Raw genomic sequence first — 23331 nt, forward strand, 5'->3', positions numbered from 1 at the left:
CAAGGCCATAATTCAAAGTGGCATGTGAGGCTTTGTAACAACTCTGCCTTACAGGTTTAATAATTATCTTGACTGGTATCTGTGTCGTGTTATTATCGACGCAGTTTGAATAGGTAACATACAAAAATATGTTCAGGTGTAAATCGCTGAAAAAGTGTTGTTATGAAATTTGTTGTTAATAAAAATCAATTCTTGAGAGAACCAAAACCGCGCACGAGCAGCACCGGTGCCAGCAGCAGGTATATTTCTGAAGCGTGAGGGGGAGCGACGCTGGATAACAGGATTCCTTCAGTCAGCTATACGCGCTGGACCAGTCAGAAGTAATGATTCCACGTACACTGACGGTACTGACTGCTGTGCACTTCGCTTCACTCACCCACACCGCTACTGTGGCTTCGTTTTTCATGGCCGGATCTGGGTTATTTCACCAGCCTGACCCACATTCCCTGGCGCTTTTAGATGATATTGTGGAGGTGGCTGAAGGGCCGTTGAGTGACCAATGGATTGTTATCCTGGTCGACTCTTCTGTCGACCAGATATTTCCTCTCGATCAACTACTGCGGGAACTACATCACGCTGACAATGTTCACCCACTGTTTTTATCATACCCAATAGTCCAGAACCCATGGCAAGAGCAGCTGCCACTCTCGTCTACTTGCAGTGGTCAATGTGCTATATTGTTACTGACTGGTGCATTGCCTGCATGGCTTCAAGAGGCGGGGGATGCTTGGGCCCCGACCACCATGCTTGTTGTCAATGTAAACACGTCCTGGGATGCCGCTGCTCTGATGGAATGGCAACAGATCCAGAGAGCGACATCCCTTGCTCTCATGGAAAGCGTTTCAGCTGACAAATCCCTTCCTTCTCGCGTCTTCACCTCCAGCCCCTTCTCTGAAGCACCCGAAGGAAAACGGCGCTTTAAGACTGAAATGGGTCGTTGGAATAAAACTAGATTTGCTTTGAGAGGCAACCTGTTCCCGGACAGATTCCAGACGTTTGGTGGTGAAGTTCTGCACGTGGCCAGCGATGTGGATGACTATCCACTAGTTTATGGCGACGAGAAAGCTGGTCAAGGTACAAACGTCAAGATCCTAGAGAGTCTTGGGTCCTGGCTGGATTTTACATTCGTTTTAGCATATGAGGCTGTGGACTGTCAGTGGGGTGAATTTGAGAACGGCACTTGGACAGGTCTTCTGGGGGAACTACAGAGAAGGGAGAAGAACGTGACCATCAACTATTTTACTGTTGTTGAGGAGCGCCTCAAAGCCTTCGACTGCACCACCACCTACTTCCACGAGGGATTCGGATTCGCCCTTCGTATACCCCCTCCTCTGCCTGCCTGGATGAACCTAACATATCCGTTCCAAGCCCTGGTATGGGCAAGTGTTTGTGGAGTTCTTCTGATCGTCACCCCAACACTGTTCTTCGTGAACCGTTTTGCCTCTTTTAATACACAGATGTCTCTTCAAGACGCTGCCATCATCGTTTACGGGGTATGCTGTTCATATAATTTTTCCAGTAATTTGTTCTGTTTTGCTATTCATTTAATCGGATTATTTTGAAGTGTCACTTATTTCATGACCATTATTTTTTTTATTTTTTCCTGTTTACTTGCCCATCACTTATCTATTAAAACTATATATTTTGTAGTGTTATCTAATTCATTATTCCATATGTTTTGCAGTTATCTGTTTCATTATTAATTTTGCTGTTATCTATTTTCTATGTTTTGCAGTGTTATTTGTTTCATCATTTGTTTTGTAGTGTTATTGGTTTCATTCGTTCATCTGCTTTGCATTGTTATGTGTTCCATTCGTTCATTCATTTTGTGGTGTCATCTATTTCATTCGTTAAATTGTTGATTTGCTCTGATGATTTGCTTGGTAATCATCATCTGACTTGTAGTCATTTCAGCTTTATTCTCTCATTTATTTTGCAGTGCTATGTATTACGTTTTTTCATCTGTTTTAGGATATCCTTTGTTCTGTTACCTGTTTCATCTATTCATTTGTTTTGTAGTTATTCAATCAGGCTCACTAATATCAATCATGTCCAGTTCGGCCTACCGCATGTATTTTGTCTGAGGCTCATTATCTCACCCGGTTAGGAGGATTTTTATAGTCGGTTTCTTTCATCTGATGGAACAGAGTCATCCTTAAAATCTGATTTTTGTGTCATGGTTGCATGAAATACTATGAGCCATAGCTGTGACAAACGAATGAGTATTCTTGGTTAGCATTTAAATCACTTTTCCAGTCCGACTAAACTAAACCGAATGGGGTTAGAGATCTCTGGCAGGTTAAACATTCAATAGTGCCTCTTCCTTAGTGATTTATTTGAATATATCATATCAGTATTCTCTGTGCCTTTCATATTTCGTTAATACTAAATAGTCTGCATAAGTAACATACAAAAAAAAAAAAAAAAATGTTAACGATCCAGATACGGGAATAAATTAGTAAAGAAGAGATGTCAGGGAGCCTCCTCAATTGACGAGATTGCAGGAACTGGCGAGGCAATAATTGATTTCTATTTTCAGGTCAATGTTGGGCAGTTCAGGTGCTATTAAGACGTATATTTAGGTAAAGCCATGCCCATTTGTATCATTTATGTCTAAAGACATTAAAAAAGGGCAGGCCATGACGGGGGAAGTACAGTCTTCTTCTTCTTCTCCTTTCGGCTCTCCCCTTAGGGATCGCCACAGCGGATCACCCGTCTCCATCTTACTCTGTCTTCTGCATCTTCTTCTCTTACACCTACCACCCGTATGTCCTCCTTCACTACATCCATACACCTCTTTCTCCTGCCTGATAACTCCATTTCCAGCATCCTCCTCCCGACATACTCCTCATCCCTCCTCCGCACATGTCCAAACCATCTCAGTCTCGCCTCTCTAGCTTTGTCTCCAAACTGACTTACGTGCGCTGTCCCTCTAATATGTTCATTTTTAATTTTGTCCAACCTCGTCACTCCTAGTGAAAAACGCAACGTCTTCAATTCTGCTACCTCCAGCTGTGCCTCCTGTCTTTTTGTTAGTGGTACTGTCTCCATTCCGTACACCATGGTTGGCCTCACTACCGTATTATAAACTTTCCCTTTCATTTCTGCAGAGACCCTTCTGTCACAGATCACTCCTGTCACCTTTCTCCACCCACTCCATCCCGCCTGCACTCTCATTTTTTACCTCTCTACCACACTCTCCATTACTTTGTACAGTTGACCCCAAGTATTTGAATTCATCTACCTTTGCCACCTCTACACCTTGCAGCCTCACGGTTCCCCTGTCATCTCTCTCATTTACACACATGTACTGAGTCTTGCTTCTGTTTACTTTCATTTCCCTTCTCTCCAGTGCATATCTCCATCTCTCAAGCTCTGTCTCAGCTTCCTCCCGGCTCTCACTACATATCACAATGTCGTCCGCAAACATCATTGTCCACGGAGGCTCCTGTCTAATCTCATCTGTCAGTCCGTCCATCACCACTGCAAACAAGAAGGGGCTCAAAGTCGATCCTTCATGCAATCCCACCTCCACCTTGAAACCCTCAGTCATTCCTACTGCACATCTCACTGCTGTTACACTATCGTCGTACATGTCCTTCACACCCTCAAGTACTTCTCTGCTACTCCTGACTTTCTCATACAGTACCACAGCTCCTCTCTCGGTACCCTATCATAAGCCTTCTCCAAGTCTATAAACACACAATGCAACTCCTTCTGGCCTTCTCTGTACTTCTCCATCACCATTCTCGAAGCAAATATGGCATCTATAGTATTTCTCCCTGGCATGAAACCAAATTGCTCCTCGGCGGATCCTCACTTCTTTTCTCAGCCTAGCTTCCACCACTCTTTCCCATATCTTCATTGCATGGCTGATCAGCTTTATACCTCTGTAGTTGCTGCAGCACTGCACATCACTCTTGTTCTTGAAAATCGGAACTAGAATACTTTTTCTCCACTCCTCCGGCATCCTCTCACCTTCCAAGATTTTGTTAAACACTCTGGTAAACCACTTCACAGCCATCTCTCCTAAGCTCCTCCATGCTTCCACTGGTATACCATCTGGGCCCACTGCCGTGGCATCCTTCATCCTCCTCATGGCATTCCTCACTTCCTCTCTGGTGATCTCTTGCACTTTCTAACTCACTGCCTCCAGCTCTTCCAACCTTCCCTCTCTCATATTTTCTATATTCATCAACTCTTCGAAATACTCCTTCCACCTTCTTAGTACACTCTCCTCACTTGTCATATACCCTATGAATATGGACGTTGTAGGTACGGCCATGAACAAAAGTTCATCGACAATCCTCAGCCAGCATTTTATCCTGCCTTCCTCATTTCTCGTTCCACCCCAAGTGAAAGACAATATGCTTCATTCTCATACTCTTTTGCTGGATGCTTCATATTCCTATAGCATTAAAGCTGTTCACGCAACGCCATATGTTTCATTCTCATACTCTTTTGTTGGGTGCTTCATATTCCTGTAGCATAAACGTTGTTCAAGCAACGCCATCAATAAACGGGTTTCCTGTCTCTTTTTTTTTTTTAAGTTGGATATTTCTATAGGTAAAATATACGCAGAAAATTACTATGCCAACCATTTTCCCCCCAAAACTTTGCAGATACATGAAACAATAAAAGATAATTGAAAAATCACTTGACTGAAATGGCCCCTGATTGATCGTGACGTCACTACTCACACTGAGGCAGCATAGTCGACTTTGTTTAGGTGTTGTCTGCATAACCTGTGCTTATTTCTGATCTCCAAGAATGCCAAATGACAAGAGGAGTAATCGCTAGTGTTTCGTCCCAGTGTGTAAGAGTACAGACAAAAACACACCAGGGAAATTATTTCTCTGTGTACCAGGCAATAAGAATAAACGAAAGCCGTGTTGACTGGCTGCACATCGGAAGTTCCAGTGCTGGCATGCAGTCTCTGCTGCTGTGAAAATATTATTTTCTTCACTATATAGGTTCATAAACACCTAATTATCTCTGAAATCCGGTCAAAAATTTGTGCTTATTTCAGTTATTAATAGAAAATTAGGATTCAGAGCTAAAACATGGTAATGTTATCGAGTATTTCTACTTCAGATCGCCAAGACGCCTTGACAGACCTCTGTTTTGCAAAACTACTGATTTACAGTGCAAATAAATGTATTTGCATGTTAGCCTTTTGAGATTCAGATGACTATTTCGATCGTCATTTCAAATACAACCTCAGAGATTCCGATGACACATTTAATCATCATTTTAAGAAACTTTTGTAAAATATTCACAATAAATCGCATTTACGCATAATAACAGAGAGAGTCGAGCATGATGTCACGGAATGGTTTGCTCTATGTGTGGCGGTACTGCACATCTGGTCTGACTCATGGCTTTGTTTTTTTTATAACTTTATTCTTGGTGAATGTTTTTCTACAGTAAGGTTTAAAATTTTTGGTTTTTGCCTAACTTCAACTCGTCACTTTGACTTTTTATTTTATTTGTTTTCCTTTTATGAACATACTACGATAAAGTACAACTATTCAGCTTTAAAAAGACACCAAAACCAACATTCTGTAATGAAAAGTGTAATAACACAGAGCGATCAAAGTGAAATATCGGGCCGCAAAAGATGTGGATCAGCCTGAGTGGCTGACTCTAGCACAGACATAATCTGCCCAGCCCAGAAACTTCTATCTATCTATCTATTGCCAGACGTCTCAATCCCGTTTGGGGTGGCCACAAACAAATCGCCTCCAAGTCGCCCTGTCCCCCGCCATTTCACTGCCCTGCTCCCAACTCACACCCCCCTCTCTCATATACCTCTCCACCCCATCCCTCCATCTCATCCTCGGCCTCCCCCTCCCTCTTTCCCCCTCCACCTCACTCACATACACTCTCTTCGTCAGTCTTTCACCCTCCATCCTCTCCACATGGCCAAACCACCTCAGTGTGTTCCTCATAACGCTTTCTATCATATCCACATCAACACCACAACTCTCCTTTATATCCTCATTCGTCAGCCTGTCTCTCCATGTACTCCACAGGCTCCTCTTAAATAACTCATTTCCACTGCTCTCACTCTTGACTTGTGTCCTTCCGACAACGTCCAAGCTTCACTTCTGTACTTTAGAGTTGGTATCACAATACTGTCATGTAGTAACTTTTTCACTTCCATACTCACTTCCCTGTTTCTTATCACTGCTTTCAAAGAACCAGCAACCTTTCTTCCCTGCTGTACCCTTTCAAGCACTTCACCCTCCAAACTTCCATCCTTACTCATCACACTACCCAAGAACTTAAACGTACTCACATTTTCCAATTCCTCACCATCCACCCTCGCTGTACATTCACTGACTTCACCTCTCTCAAAGACCATCACTTTACTCTTCCCTGCATTCACCTTTAGATTCCGTTTCTTACACACTCTCTCAAACTCATCCACCAAGCCTTGCAGCTCCCCTTCGTCTTCACTCAACAACACAGTATCATCTGTAAACAACAGTACAGGGAGTTTCCAAACACTATCTTCTCTCACCAGGGCCACTCCAACATCCACTACCCTACCTTGTACCTCTTTTATTACCCCATCTATGTACAGATTGAACAACCATGGAGACATGACACATCCCTGTTTCAACCCAACCTTCAAAGAGAAAAATTCACTTAGTTCACCATCCACACGCAGTGCAGCCTTCGCACCATCGTACATACTCTTCACAGCATTCAACAACTTCCCATCTACTCCATATATTCTTAACACTTTCCACAATCCTTGTCTATCCACCCTGTCATATGCTTTCTCCAAATCCATGAAAGCCGCATACAACTTCTTTCCCTTCTCTAGAAACTTTTCCACTAAAGATCTGAGAATGAATATCTGATCTACACAACTTGATAGCGTTAAATTAATATTTGTACAAAGTAGAAGTTTGCCAAGGCCAGTTGCTGAGCTAAAGGAGAAACACTTCCACTAACTTTAGCGTATTTTTGCTGATTCCTAATTATTTATTAACAGTTAAGTTAAACACAAAAATCTGACCGGATTTCATAAAGCTGGGTGTATTTGAACCTATATAGTGATAAAATCTATAATATTTACCAATTAGAAGTGCCGATTCCATGTTGACTTGGCAAATGACAGCAGATTCGGTATTTCGTCGCACTCTCCTAAGGGCACTTCCTTCAAGTTCAGAGTCACTCTGTGGGAAACATATTTCCCCAGTGTGGTTTTGCACTCTTTCCTTTTTTAAATGCTTGCCCCAGTTGAAGGAAGATGAAAATCCTAGAGAACGTTTATTACTAATCCTAGCGGTTTTTTAACCCAGTGATTTAGCTCTAGCTTCTGGTAAATAATAATTATTATTAACCCTCTCATTACTGGAGGACGCAGGCTGCGTCTAACCGTGGGCAAGTGCGCTAGCTTGGCCTTGGCCAAGTGCTGGGAGAACCTCCCCTGTTTCCGCATTTGCGGTACTTAAACGTTTATCCTCACATCCTTAGTTTTGCTTCTATCTTGGTGATTTTTTATTCCTCGTAATCTCGAATAGTTATGCTTGCTTATGGTGTTGATAAAAACGTTTGCTGAATATAAATTATATGCTAATTTACGATGTTTTTTCTTTCCTTCATGTTTTCTCATAGAAATATATGTTTTATGGTAATTGTTACTGGGAAAGAGTTTTAGAAACTTTCATTAGCTACATTTTGGTATATAAATATTTACTGTAGGACGAATCGGGTCTGTTTTATGTTTCGCAAAAGGAAATTATCTTACGATCGCACTGCAGTGTGGGAGCGGTGTTTCACACGGCCAAAGTTGTTGCTAAAATATTTTTTCCCCTGCCTTTATTAATGCCTCTGTCTACCTGATTTTTTATTCATGTAATCTCGAATTGTTGTACTTACTTACGGTGTTGATAAAAACGTTAGGCGAATAAAAATTATGCACTAACTCACGATGTTTTTTCTTTCCATTAAGAAAAAAAATCAAGGGGTGATTTTCTCGACACAGCTTGCATCGTCCAGTAACAAGCAGGTGAGATTAGGTTCGACGCAGCCTTCGTCATCCAGTAACGAGCAGGCGACTTTTGAACCACTACCCAAATTATCGAAAGTGTTAATAAATTAAATGCTATTGGGTTAAGCTTTTGGACAACCATATTGTAAAAATGTGTAAATACTTAGGAAGCTTCCATCGTCATGACTGCACCTGCGTGGTAGAATGACGTGGTATCCTGATGGGAAAAGCAGGAAGGTCTAACATATCTTGACATAGATAAAGTGAATATTTGGCTTTAGTTTTATTTACACTAAGATTAAAGTGTTAAGCTGAATTTTCCCTGTAAATTTCATGAAGTAAACCACTGTATTTAGGTAATTGTAATTACATAATATTTGGCCTCTCTAAATCCTATGAGGGGAGAAACACTCGCCATTTTTCACTGTTGCTAAAGCTCGTTCAAGTTGCATGTTGTAAAAAGTAGCACCAAGGACACTTGGAAAGTCCCAGGCAAACCGACCAAGAATTCAAGCCCGTCGTCATCTGTTATTCGGACTCTATGTAGCTAAGTAACCTTTATGATTTGGCCAGATCAGCAGGACTAGCAAGAAAATAAAAGGATAATTATGGGCGAGTTAGAGTATTAATTATACTCTAATTTTTCTAAGAGACTCCTATTATTTAAATGTATTTGTTGTTGTTAGACTAACACTCCTCAGAAAAGAGTGCAAACAATTTGACATTTTGGTGTCCTGAGTGAGAAAACCGGTATGTGCCGAGTTGTTAAACGAGTTCAAGGTCGGTTTCTGGGAGCACGCTCGTACTATCCTTTTCCTGGGATGAAATTACATTTATGAAGAGGTGGAAGTCAATGAAACTGTTGAAAATATTTTGGCCGTGGTAGGAGCAATTGAAGGTTCATGTAAATCCGCAGTGGCCTACCCATAACCTTTCTTGAGCCTAGAAACCTGCCATATGGTGCACCAGTTTGTTACGTCACGTATAAATTATTTAGCACAGCCAATAACAGGAAGTTGCAGAGAATATGTAAAGGAAGGAACTTTATCCACTTTAATGCTAAACTCTTCCAGGCAACCCTAAAGGCCGACGATATACACTGGAATCACCATGGTAGAGAGGCGGTTCTGGCAAAATTCATATACTATGTAGGACAAAAGAAAGGAGACTTCTACGTTGTACAGGCTATGGGTGGTCCAATGCTGTATTAAAATACCAACTAATTCTGAGCTAAGGGCAATTAGTTTATTAGAAATATGATTTTGGGGACGAAGGCATAACCCAAGCGGTTTAACGACCCAAGGAAATAGGTTTAAAAGGAAAAACACTTCCCTACAATCATCAAAATACAGAATGCAATTATAGGAATTTAAAGCTACCTCCCTTTCCTTGGGGGAAGCAGCCTAGGTATATAGATAGATATATAGATAGAAAGCTTAAATAAGAAATCAGTCAAAATGTCTATTTCCTTGTTAAAGAAGCTAACAAGTGGTAAGGCTAGATGGGTAACGATAGCTATAAATGATTGTAAGAAAGTATTAGAGGAAATACCTCTGTCAAAGGAGAAATTAAAAAGTCGTTTGGACTAAGTAAGAAGAAAGCTACATCAATTTAGAAGCAGCTATCTAAACATGGGATTTTGATTCCTTGCAAAACTTTCGGATTGCACTGAGTTGTAATTTAAACGCTTTAGGTACTTATGAAGATGAAAAAGCAGCAGATTGGGTGCTTTCTAAAACTGTATCCTTAAAGCTGCTACATAGAATCAAGGATGCCTTGTATAGTTGGTACCAAAAGGATCATTTCTCCTGTGAGGAGACTGAGGAGGGCTTAATGCAACTGTATAAACATTCACAAGGAACAGTAATGCCCTCTGAAAGTAAAGAGAAGGCTGAAATAAAGAAAAGCACCACTAATGAACTGGCTGGGAAATCTACGTCAGTGACGGTTAAGTCTGTAACTAAAGAGGAGTCTGGCACTTTTCTTAGCTCCTTAAAGTCTGAGGAGAGAGCATTAAAGACAAGGAATGGACAAGCTGATGATAATAAGGAGGTAAAAACTTCCATGGTAAAGGACAGGAAAGGCTGTGTGTTCTGTAGTGAACAACATTCCAATGTATCTTGTCAGAGTTATCCTGATTACGGTTCTAGAATAGTGAGGCTGGAGGAATTGAGGTGTTGTATGATTTGCATGAAATCAGGACACATTTCCACGGACTGTAAAAGCAAATTAAATCTTTGTTTCAAGTGCAAGAGAGATAATTATCACAGTGCTTTGTGCCAAAGGATGATCAAGTATGATGTCCATAGACCCGCAAGCGTCAATACGATAGTTGCGAAAGCAACTACAGTACTTCGGTAACAATGTCAGATGCAGTTCCAATTATTGCAGATGTGAAAGTAATGATAGAAAACAAAAGTATATCAGCATGTACTCTTTTTGATATAGGTGTGCAGAAAACCTTCATTTCTGCAGATATTGTGGCGAAATTAAGGTTACCTACAGTATTATCGGCAATTTAAATCTAGCCTTTACGGGGTCTTTACTACTAAGGAAGCATAATCCTTGGATTTAGTTAGACCTTTAATACAACTTGGCAGATATAAATGCCGTATAACAGAAGCTGTACTGGGTACGATGGAAACAAGTGTGTATATGAAAGGATTGAAGGAAACCTCTGATCATCTACAGAGCTCAGGGATAAAGTTGGCTAAACAGAATATGAAATCTGATACTGTGGGTCACATAAAAATGATGGTCAGGTCAGATTACTTGGAAGATTCCTACATAGGACTTTCAAGAAGAATAGAGTAGTTCAAGAGTACAGGAGGTTGCCTTATCATGGGTCAGTTGCCTTTGCCAAAGCAAGCCAGAGGAGAGGCCAAATTAGTAGATTCAGTCTTTCTTACCTCCACACAGTCATTGATGGTAGTTAGAATTGGTGCAGAATTAGAAACTACTCAGATAAATGACTTGCTGGATGAAAAAATTGAACCTGTACACAAATTGTGGGACCTAAATAACGTAGGGATACACTCTGAAGAATCAACTCTTGAAGATAATAATAACTTTGGATTTGTATAATCAGTCTGTGGAATTTAAAGATGGACAGTATTGGGTTGCATTGCCATGGAAACTAAACCATTCAGAGTTACTAACAAATTACCAAGCAACTAAGGCTCAGTTAAATTCTCTTCTACGAAAGTTGAGAGACAGACCAGAACATCTAACAATATATGATAATATTATAAAAGATCAGTTGAAGAATCATTTATAGAAGAAGTAGAATTCCCTGTTAACCATAAAGACGGCCATTATTCACCACATCATGCTGTAAGCAATAATTCAGTAACAGTTCCGATAAAGGTAGTTTTTAACTGTAGTGGTAAAGCATCCAAATGATCGGATAGCTTGAGCGATTGCCAATACTATGGACCTACACTAACAGAGAAGTTGGGGAATACGTTAATAAGATTTAGAGAGAAACCTTATGCCTATACAGCAGACATTAGTAAGGCTTTTCTCAGAATAGGATTGAGAGACGAGGATAAGAAATTTATAACATTCCTCTGGTCTCAAGACCCTCAAAATGAGGATAGTCCTTTGAAAACTTTGTTTCCGATCGGAGCTCTTTGGCTCTTGTGCTAGTCCTTTCCTGCTGTGCAACATTTTGAAACATCATTTTGAAAATGCCAAATGCCCAGAACTAGGGCAGGCTTTCTATATGGATAATTTACAAGGTGTTGCAGATACAGAGACGGAAGCATTGAAGGTTTATGAAGTAGCTAGTGCCGAATGTGTGAAGGTAAGTTTGCTGTTACAGAGCTGGAATACAAATTCACCGCATTCAAGGAATGGAATACAAGAGGATTATCCAAATACTGACTTTCCCAAAACTCAAAATGTGTTGGGTCTTAACTGGGATACAAGGGCTGATGAAATGTCTAAAACCAGTTAAGTGCTCTGATGTCACTCTCACCAAGAGGTCCTTGTTAAGGTAGGTCTCCACGTTATTTGACCTATTAGGATTGGTAGGTCCTACAGTGGTTAAGGGCAAATGTTTAGTGCAAGAGGCTTGGCATGCAAAATTGGACTGGGACACTGAATTAGATGAGACATTTGTTGAACAATGGGAACAAATCAGAAAGGAATTTGAAAAATCATCAAGTATATGTATTCCCAGGCAGATAAACCGTAGCGAGCAGTCACAGTTGCATATACAGTATCTTGTGATGCTTCTCAAAGGGCATATGGAGCAGTAGACTGTGCAGCAGGAGATGGTACTAAGATTATGTCCAAAGCCAGAATTGCACCAAATTATGAAAGAACCCTACCTCAAGTGAAATTGGCTTCATGAAAGTAGGAACCAAATTGTCCAGGTATTTAATCACTACTATTGATACTCAGTTTGAGGACATTTATATATGGACTGACATTGAGATTTGTCTTTAGGATAGGAAAGGAAGACAGTAAAATTCCTTTCGTTCGCAACAGAGTGAGGACTATAAAAGAGCTGTCTTCCAAATTTCAATTTATACATGTATCCTCCAAGCAAAACCTAGCTGATCTGCTCTCGAGAGGCTCAACAGTAAAGAGACTGATCAAGGATGAAATATGGTTTAAAGGTCCTAAATGGTTACTCACTAAAGATTGGCCTGAGCAGAAGCATTATACTATTGCTGAGGTTGGTGTTGTTAACTTGGATCCTGTAGCACCTGAGCCAGATGTGATAGACATTAATAGATTTTCATCAATAAGACAACTCCTTAACACTACTAACTTAGTTGTAAAATTTTTGAATAAGAAAGTGGGGTTTGAGGAGCTTGATCCCTTGGAATATTGTCTGATAAAGCTTCAAATATAATATTACGGACAGATTTTTGACCTTTTGTGCCAAGGTACTAGCAGCAATAATAAGTTGATAAGAGATTTAGGATTATTCTTACACGGAAAAGGTCTAATCAGATGTGATGGTAGAATAGTAAAGGCTGATTTGCCTCTTCAAACTAGATATCCTATATTGTTATCCAAGAATGATTATTTTGTACAGTTAATTGTTAAGGAAGCCCATGAGTTACCTCTTCATGGAGGTGTGCCGCAGACTTTGACCCGAATCCGAGAAAGGTATTGGATTCCTAAGGGTAGATAGGTTGTAAAGAACTATCTCAAAAGTTGCATTATATGTAGGAGGAATGAAGAACGACCAAATGACTATCCAGGACCACCTGCTTTACCAGAGGATAGGGTAAATATTAGTCGGCCCTTCAAAGTAACTGGAGTTGATTACACAGGGGATATAACTGTTACGCATGAGGGAACTCCACATAAGGTGTATTAATATTTGTTTACTTGCACCTACAGAAGGGCAGTCCATCTGGAAATGGCAGAAAATTTAAGTTCAGAGACATTCCTGAACGTATTCAAAAGATTTGCAACTGGAAGGTCGTGTCCTAGTAAATTAATAAAGGATAATTAACCAATTTCTTTGGTTAGGTCGACGCTGGGAATCCGGAATTGTACCTGGCAGTTCATAGCTTCTAGAGCATCTTGGCAAAATGGATTCACTGAACGAATGATTGGTATTGTTTAGAACTGCCTCAGGAAAACCTTACACAGAACTAAGATCACTAGAGGGGAGCTGAGAACAGCAATAACTGAAATTGAGGCTAGATTTCATGATGAACCTATCTGGATGATACTACTGTATCAATTGGGGCTTTGACACCTGCTCATATGTTGTATGACAGAAAGCTCCATCTGGCGCCTTGTGTGGATATCCAGGAGGAGGTGGACAATTCCATGATAGAGAATAATTAACTAGGACAACATCTGCATAAGGGATATCAACGTTTGAAAAAAGTTTTGGACACCTGGAATAGACATTTGGGGCTAAGACTACCTTTTGAGTCTAAGAGAAAGGTTTTCTCAGGCTCAGGTTGCCAGCAGCAAGTCAATCATTACATAGGAGATGTGGTCTTGGTAAAAACAGATCAACCAAGGTCCCAGTGGCCATTAGCTAAAGTCATCTTCACACATCCAGATTCGGAGGGGGTGCTGAAACTTGTAAAAATTACATGTAGGGGACATATCAATATAAAAACCATTGATAAATTGATGCCCCTTGAGTTAACAGCTACCCCAGAGACTGTGAATGGTGGAGAACAATTGGGTCAGGATGCATGACCTAAATGGGCCGCAGCACAGGGTTCTCGAGATTTGTGGAGGGATCTCCTGGTTGGGGGTCACATTACACGATGCAGCATATAATTTTTCGCCCAGCCCCAAAACTGTGGGAAATATTTCCCCCCAGAGTGGTATTTGCACTCTTTCCTTTTTAAAACAGTTGCCCCTATTGAAAGCAGAGGAAAATCCCAGAGAACGTTTATTACTAATTTGAGCGGTTACACCAGGAAACCATTTACTACGCTGGATGGTAATCATATAACCATATTATGGCACCTGGTGGTTTAGTGGGTAATTACAGCACTCCAATTGGATTGAGCCGGTGAAGGTTTAATCCAAGGGATGGTTGGGGTTATTGCTCATGTAATGCCACTCAGAGATGAGTGGGGTTGGTCACTCTCATCTTAAATGTCAGGACCAAATTGCCTAGCCCAGGGCTTCTACGCTTCTCATGGGGCAACGTAGAATTGGATGATGGATGGATAGATGGATATTAACTCAGAGATTTAGCTTTAGTTCTCGTTAATAATTCTTATTAATAATTTCTTTTTTATGCGAGGAAGAAGGAACCAAAGGCCGCGTGCCCGCAATTGTTGTTCCTTCCAAGAGAAAAACAAAATACAAGAGAGAGCCAAATTCAAGATCCAATCATTTCGAGATGCCTGGACACACTGCGTTTGAAAGACTGGAGATCATAGGAAGCAGAAAATACAGACAGAGGGAGACAGTTTCAGAGTTGACCTGTTGCATAAATGAAGGACTGGGAGTAACGGTTCACTCTTGCATTAGAGAGTTGGACAGAAAAGAGATGAGAGTTTGCTGCTAGACGGGTGCTACGCGCCCGTCGTAGAGGTGGAGGAATGCATGCTGACAGTTCAGAGGAGCAGTGACCATTGAAGTAGAGATAGAAAAGAGATAAAGATGCAACAGTGCGACGAAGAGACAGAGGTTGAAGGGAGTCAGTAAGAGGAGGAGAGTTCATGAGACAAAAAGCCTTTGACTCCACCCTATTGAGAAGAGCTGTATGTGGGGAGCCTCCCCACACATGAGAGTTGTACTCCATACAGGAGTGGATAAAACTCCTCTATAGAGTCAACATTTGTGCAGGGGTAAAGAAGGAACGGAGTCGGCTTAGCACACCCAATCTCTTGGAAGCAGATTTTACAAGAGATGTAATATGATCTTCCCAAGATAAGTCCCGCATAAATGAAACCCCAAGCATATTCAAGGATGATGCAGGATTAAGCTGAATATTATTAAACATTAGTGGGTATACCTGTGGAAGATTTTGTCGGGTTGATATGTGTAAAAACTGAGTCTTTGATGCATTAAAAACCAGATTATTTTTACCCCAGTCAGAGATACGAGCCAAGTCAGACATTAGGTGTGCCATAGCCTCATCCCTTGTTTGCTGAAGTAACTGCTGAGTTGGACGTTGCGGGAACCGAATGGAAAGGTGAAGGGTGGAGTCATCAGCAAAAGAGTGGATAGGGTTAGATATACAGCTTAAAAAGTCACTGATGAATAAAAGGAAGATAGTTGTTGATAGGACAGAACCCTGATCAACACCACTGTTGATTGATCTAGAAGAAGAAGGATGGCCGTCTACAACAGCGGTTATAGAACCACCAGAAAGGAAGCTAGCGATGAAGGCACAGATAGAAGGATAGAAACCATAAGAGGGCAGTTTGGAAATTAAAGATGCCAGACCCGATCGAAAGCCTTTGAGATCTCAGCAAATCTTTCACCAAAGTCCCGAAAGAAGGATGACCAGGAGTCTGAAAGGTAAGTGAGAAGATCGCCAGTGGAGCGTCCCTGACGGAACCCATACTGATGATCAGAAAGAAGGTTGTAACAGGAAAGATGCTTTAAAATTTTCTATTAAGAATTGACTCGAAAACTTTTGAGATACAGGATGTTAAAGCAATTGGACGATAGTTAGAGGGTTGGGAATGGTCACCCTTCTTTGGGACTGGATGAATGAGAGCAAATTTCCAGCAAGAAGGAAAGGTACAAGTTGATAGACAAAGGTGAAAGAGCTTGCCTAGGCAGAGTGTAAGCACAGAAGCACAGTTCTTGAGAACAACAGGAGGGACTCCATCAGGCCCATATGCCTTATCAGTATTGAGGCCAGCAATGGCTGAAAATACATCAGCTGATGAAATTTTAATGTCAGCCATGAGGAAGTCAGAGGCAGGAAATGATAGAGGAACAGCACTGGAATCGTCTAAGGTGGAGTTGAAGGAGAAAGTCTGAGCGAAAAGATCTGCTTTATCAGTAGAAGAAATAGCTACAGAGCCATCAGAGTAGAAAAGAGAAAGGAAGGATAATGAGGTAAAGTTGTTAGAAAGGTTTTTGGCAAGGTGCCAGAAGGAGCAGGAAGAATTCGAGTTGGAGAGTTGAGAGCATTTAGTGTGGATGAAATTATTTTTAGCAGAGCGAAGAACAGACTTAGAATGATTCCAGGCAGAAACATATAAATGATGTGATTCAGGGGTGGTTGGCTCCGGTACCTTTTATAGGCCCTATCCTTGTTGCGGACAGCATTAGAACAAGCGTGATTAAACTAAGGCTTTCTTGCATTAGTCAGAGGATATGAGAAAGGAATGTATGCTTCCATGCCCGAGAGAATAACCTCCATAATGCGCAAGGCACACTCAGATGGCTCCTGGCCATGGAAGCAATAATCATTCCAGGGAAAATCAAAGAAGTACTGCCTGAGGGCCTCCCAATCCGCAGCTCCAAAGTGCCACAGACGACGTTTCTTTGGAGGGTCCACAGGCCATACCGGAGCGGTAGGACAGGTTAAGGTGATAAGGTTGTGATCGGAGGAGCCCAACAGAGAGAAAAGGTTAAAAGTGTTAGCAGAAGGATTAGTAGTAAGGTAGAGGTCAAGTATGTTGGAGCTCTCTCCAAGGCGGTCAGGGATACGGGTAGGGTGCTGTACAAGCTGCTCTAGGTCATTAAGGACAGAAAAGGTGTAGGCTAGTTCACCAGGTGGATCAGTGAAAGGAGAGGATAGCCAAAGGTGGTGGTGAACATCGAAACCTCCTAGAATGGAGATTTCAGAGAAAGGAGAAATGGATCCAGAGTGTTGAGAATTCAGGAGAATCGAGTTCAGGAACACAAGGACAAGATAGGTCGTTGCGTACATATACGCAACATCCACCTTTGGCTTTGAAATGAGTTTAGAGAAATTTACAGAAAAGGGTTTGCTGTCAGTTGCCTCAGACAGCTGAGTCTCGGTTAGAAAAAGGTGAGGTTTAGAGAAGGAGAGGTGGTGCTCAAACAGAGCGAAAGTTAGAGGAAAGGCCACGAATGTTGCAGAAATGAAGAAGAAGAAGAAGAGAATCAGACAGTGGTTCCAGGCAGCTCGAGTCGTCACAGGGAGAGTGGCGGAAGGTGGGGGCATTTATGTTCCCCCCCCCCCGGGCCTCCCAGTCCACGTTTAGTGCTGCCATCATTTTTTATTTTGGGAAAGGAAGTGAAGTGTGTACTGTGCATGTAGTTTGGTGTTGATAGTTTGAGAAACTTGTATTGGAGAGCATGCTGGCCTACTGTCTGTGTTACTGAGAGACTGAAAAAGTTAAGCAAAGTGAGATGGTCGGGACCTAGTCCCGAGGACTGATGAAACGGGAGCTCCAGCTCTCCCTGTCATCAACTTTCCATCCACCTTGGGAGTACCTCTCTGCCTGACTGGTGCTACAGTCTACTCCTCACATGCTATTGGGTTAACTTTTGTGGACAACTATATTGTAAATACGTGTCAATACTTCGGAAGTTTCCATTGTCATGATTGCGCCTGCATGATCGGATGACGTGGTTTCCTGCGGGAAATGCGAGGAAGGTACAACATATTTTGACATAGATAAAGTGATAATTTGGATTTAGTTTTATTCAGGCTAAGATTAATTTAAGCTGGATTTTCCTTGTAAATTTCTTGAAGTATTTCACTGTATTTAGGTTATAGTAATTAAATAATATTTGGCATCTTTGAATCCTATGAGGGGAGAAACACTCGCCATTTTTCATTGTTCCTAAAACTCGTTCAAGTTGCATGTTGTAAAAAGTACAAGGACGCTTGTAAAGGCCCAGACAAAGAGACCAAAATTTCAAGCCTGTCGTCATCTGTTATTTGGATTCTGTGCAACTAAGTAACCTTTATGATTTGGCCAGATCAGCTGGACTAGCTAGAAAATATGGAGATAATTATGGCTGAGTTAGAGTATTAATTATACACTTATTTTCCTAGGAGACTCCTATTATTCAAATTTTAAATTTGTTGTTGTTAGACTAACACTCGTCAGAAAAGAACGCAAAAAATTTCTGAAACTCTTCTTTCAGAAAACTAATAATGAAGAGGTCAAATATTAAACATTCCTGAGCATAACACCAGTATAAACTCATATAATTGTTACTGTACAGTACACCATACATTAAACATTTTCCATGCTATAAGGTATGAGGCACGACCACCACTCGGGAATGGTGTATCTGTTAGCTACTTCTAGTCCATTTCTCTGCAGTTTACTTACTTTAACAGGAACCATCCATTTACACCATGAACAGTATTCCCTCGCAACTTACCTGAAGAGGGTAGTTTCGATCTATGGTGTCCATGTTGGTAAATATCTTGGCAACAATTATTGCAGTTACTGGTAAAGTCTTGTGTGATGGATTGGAGCATCGTCTGCAGCATGAATCCTACGTCATCATCAATATCGAGGCTGCTTCCTTCCAGCTGCAATGAATTAAAGTTATCATATCTTGATCAGTGCAACTGATAAATAAAATTAAAAGATACATATACAGTAAGCTTCTAAGTACAGTACACGGCAGAATGCACTTGCCATGTTTACCCTGAACTGGAAATTCGTCTACTGTCAGAGCCAGCAGAGAAGTGTCGGAAGCTTTTGCTCATGGCTGTATACCTGGTGGTTGAGGATGTGGCTTGTATCTTGGCTTTGTAGATATAATAACACCTCTTCCAGTGAGACTTAGTCTGCACATAACCTATCAATATCCTTTTGAATGTTATCGATGAAAACTACAGTGTGTCGATTTTAAAACGATATCGCAAACATACAAACGAATGGTAAGGTGCAGGCTAGTGTACAAAATAAATCACTTAAAGGTGATACAAACAGTCCTCTGCGACTCACACCACGGTCCAATGTTTTACATAATAATGAGATGAGAGCAGACACCGCTGGGGTGGGAGGAGAGTAATGGGCAACATGGGATGATGGTGAGGCCAATACATATTATTTCAGATATGCCTATGAATGTGTGTCTTGTGTTGGAGAATTACACCTTCATGGCCCTTCTTCTTCTTCTTCTTTTCATTCTCCTTCTCCTCCTTCTTTCTTCTCCTCATAAATTTCTTTCTTTTTCTTCCTCTCTTTCTCCTTCTCCCCCTCTTCCTCTTACCCTTCATCGTCTTTCTTTTCACTTTATTTTTTTCCTTTTTCCTTCTTTCTTTCTTTTTTATTCTTTCTCTCTCCGCATTTTTATTTCTTTTTCATCGTTTTACCTTCTTTCCTTTTTTCTAACTTGTTCTCCTTTCTTCATCTCTCCATCTTTGTTTTTCCCAGTCCGGTTTTTTGTTCATCCTTAGAGCCTGTTGCGGCAGAGCGGTATGCAGCGCAGGATCACAGAGGGCGCCACACGAGTGCTGGCAGCGGGATGGTGGGCAGGGGCGCTGGTACTGGCACTAAGCTACACATGCAACCTTATAGCCGTCCTCACAGTGCCAGTCTTCCCGCCCCTCATATCCACCATAGAGACACTGGCACTTAGTGGATTCAGGTACTAATATAGCTCATACTACTTTAATTAATCTTATGTGTACTTGGTTCAACACACTTCATATTTGAATCATAACCTTCGTATTCACTGTGACAATTAACCCGGCCCTCATATCCACTATATGGGCACTGACACTTTGCGGGTACTGACCCATAAGTACTTTCACATAATTAATAAAAATATGGTACCCAATTCACAATAAAACAATGTTCCACCCCTCCTCCTCACATCAACTATACAAGCACGAACACATAGTGGACAGAGGTACTCACACACGTTTCATGAATATTTATATTGTACTTAGCTCATGAAAACTTGATAATCAAGACATATGCACCAACCCATCGCCGTCCAAATAGTGTTAGTTTCCCTACCCTCATATCCACTTTACAGTCATGGCACTTAGCGGACAGGTACTCACGCCCTTTTAATAGTATTTTAATTTGTAGCCCTTTTAATAGTATTTTAATTTGTAGCCCTTTTAATAGTATTTTAATTTGTAGCCCTTTTAATAGTATTTTAATTTGTATATGACTTGTAAATACTTCATGAAGGACTCACAAACTTAACGGATATAAGTTTTCTGACACTTTATCATTATCATTATCATTATCATACAGATCTCTCTTCCCACCTAAGGACTTGGTGAGACTGAAGCTTTTCCAGCGAGTAAAAACAGAGGGTGGGGAGTATAGGGCAATAAAGTTACCTCCCAGCTCAGTAAATATTTTTTTCATGTTGCGGTAAAACCATTCGGCTCTACATTCAGTGCAAAAATACTCGCGGATAGCACTACATTGAGTGATGATGGGCTCCCCACCTACTACATGAACGCTTCATGATGCCAGTACTGTACTTCACTCAAAAGTGCTAATACTGACTCATGTCCACCGTACGGGCAAGGCACTTAGCAGATACAGGTGCTACTGCTATTTTCACGCACCTTTATGAGCATCTGATATACTACATGACTTTTAACCACTTTTCATCCCCCCCCCCCCACGAATACACACACTCTTCTCATTTAATAATTGGTATCCCAGGACTTGAGGTACTAGCTTCAGGAAGTGATTCTTGGACAAATTTTAAATAAATAATGCCATATCACATGGGTCCAGTTCTCGACCATTGAGGTCTCCATACACGTTTAGGCCGGCCTGTCGGGTCTCTTGAACAAACCGGCCTGTTCTGGCAAAACTGAGCGTGTGTAGTCGACATCAGATGGCATTCAGCCCATACACGCTCGGTTTTGCCAGAATGGGTCGCTTTGTGCAGGCGGCCGGACAAGGCGACCGAGTGTGTATGGTGGCCTTCGCAGAGCTACAGTTACTGACTGCATTATGAGCCAGTTATGAAGGGTCCTTTTGCACCCATAAGGTCATCAGTATTTGCAGTTCAACAGTAGTCGAAAACGGAACCCATGTTGATACAGATTTTTTACTCAAAAATTGCCATACAACAACCTCCTGAAGCTTCTGAAGACCTCCGGACACCCTGTATATGAGTGGTACTGCTCAGGTTTCATTAATTTCTCATGGCATAGAAAGTCATTTCGAGTTAGTGTTCTGCTACCAGACAGTTTTTACTAATCTTAGGAGGGATTTTCCAAACTGGAGAGACTACACAGTCGCTTTACTAATCGCATCACTCCAGCCTCATTTGGACGTGAACCCGGTGGACTGCAGGCTGAAATTTCCCTTTTCCTGCAGTCTACCATCCACCTTTCAGAGGCTAAGGAAGAAGTTACGGGACGTTTGTATAATTGAGCAATGGAGCTGCACGACTATGTCGGTGCCACCGCATGAAAGCGTCCCTCACAAGCTTCATGTTTGTGCTCAAAAGCCATTTTAGGAGTAGCATAGGGGTTTTCACAGTACCTCTTCCTGGGAGATTTACTATGTATATGAAACCTTGATATTTTACGTTTAATATATTTCTAGAATCGATTCAGCTTGCGTCATTATTGTTCAGCAGCGTAATAAGGTGTATTACGGACCATGGAGGGAGACATTGGTCTCCGAAGATTAAAATCAATGGCAATGGCACTTAACCGAATAAACCTTATGTTAGTTACAAAATCTCTACACAGCATAGCACAGAATTAGATTCGTATATATAATAAATAGGTGCACAATTGGAAGCCCCTTACGTAATTAGAATCACTTACAAACTTACTCAAGTAAGATCAGTCAAACACTACTGCTAATAGAGTACAAAATGGGAACAGTTATGTTACCAAGGTGCTATGCGGAAGTTAACATACTCGTAAATACAAATTCCTAATTTACGATTTGACGTCTTCAAGTACTACTTTACAGTATACCACTAAACAAAGAGGGGGGCGTAGATGAGGCTGGAGTCGAGAGTAGTACTCTTCCACATCTAGCCATGCCTCTTTTCCTTCACAGACCTATCTGACAGCAATGTTATATCTCTTTCCAAGCAACTTCTAATGGGGGCGTGGCAGGTCTTTCAAATAGGCGTGGCTACTGCATTCTAGGGGAGTGTTCTTCATCATCTGGGTTCGGGTCCACCTCCTTTCTGCCCTTCTAAATTGATATGGGTTGATCCTTATCATTGCTGATAATCCGTGCTTCAAATCGGGTCGCAGCTGAGACAACATTGGCGGTAACTTGAGCCAGGGTAGACCGAGACAGGTCGCGGACATCACACAGTCACTCAGAGACATCTCACGGCTTTGACTTCAAGTTGTCCATCCCCAGATTAGTGGCCAGGCAGCAGCCAGTAACAGGGGTAATATCGAAATTATATCGCCGAAAAGGGTTACTTAGAAGTTTCCTCTGCCTACTGTCCTTAAACCTCTTTTGCCCAAGGGCGCCTTTTCGTTTTAATATTTACACCACGTAATAAGTTATATTTGGCTATGGGGATACTTTTCATAGGAGAGGAGCTAAATTGTGTTTGTTTTATAATCTCACCTAGGTACCGAAAGGGGACGTCCTCATGTGGTAGGACCGATATAACTCATTTCTACGAGTATGTGGCTGGCTCTTCAAATATTCAACTACTTTCCTATCTTTCATAAGGAGGATGGTGCACTACAGGAGACGAGCAACATAAGCCGACAATCCACTGGGTTCATTAGAACACCCTGGAGCCATGCGAAAAACAACCCCATCATCAGTACTGTAGTCTGTGCTGAGCAGTCGAATAAGGATTGTGATTTTGTGATAAAAGCAACAAAAAAGGTTCAGAGCAAAATTTTTAAAAATGGCGATGCAATAAATGAAGAGTTAAATGAATCTTGTTGTTAAATCAGAGAAAGCGGTGTATGACATACTGGTGGCGAAAGAACTCAGTATTTTTTTTTT

The 23331-nt window shown here is 41.3% G+C and overlaps 1 protein-coding gene across 1 annotated transcript in view; it reads left to right on the plus strand.

The window, feature by feature from the left end:
* Positions 1-323: 323 nt before the first annotated feature.
* Positions 324-23331, plus strand: part of LOC145402855 (putative glutamate receptor) — a 73702-nt gene continuing 50694 nt past the window's right edge. Inside the window, exons 1-2 of the mRNA XM_080274764.1 lie at positions 324-1493; positions 19809-19999. Coding sequence (XP_080130890.1) covers positions 324-1493; positions 19809-19999 — 1361 coding nt within the window. The remainder of the gene's footprint in view (positions 1494-19808; positions 20000-23331) is intronic.

The sequence above is a fragment of the Coenobita brevimanus genome, chromosome 59 (assembly GCF_032717465.1).
Source record: "Coenobita brevimanus isolate Jiangsu-jjx chromosome 59, ASM3271746v2, whole genome shotgun sequence".
In the NCBI taxonomy this organism is placed as follows: Eukaryota; Metazoa; Arthropoda; class Malacostraca; order Decapoda; family Coenobitidae; genus Coenobita; species Coenobita brevimanus.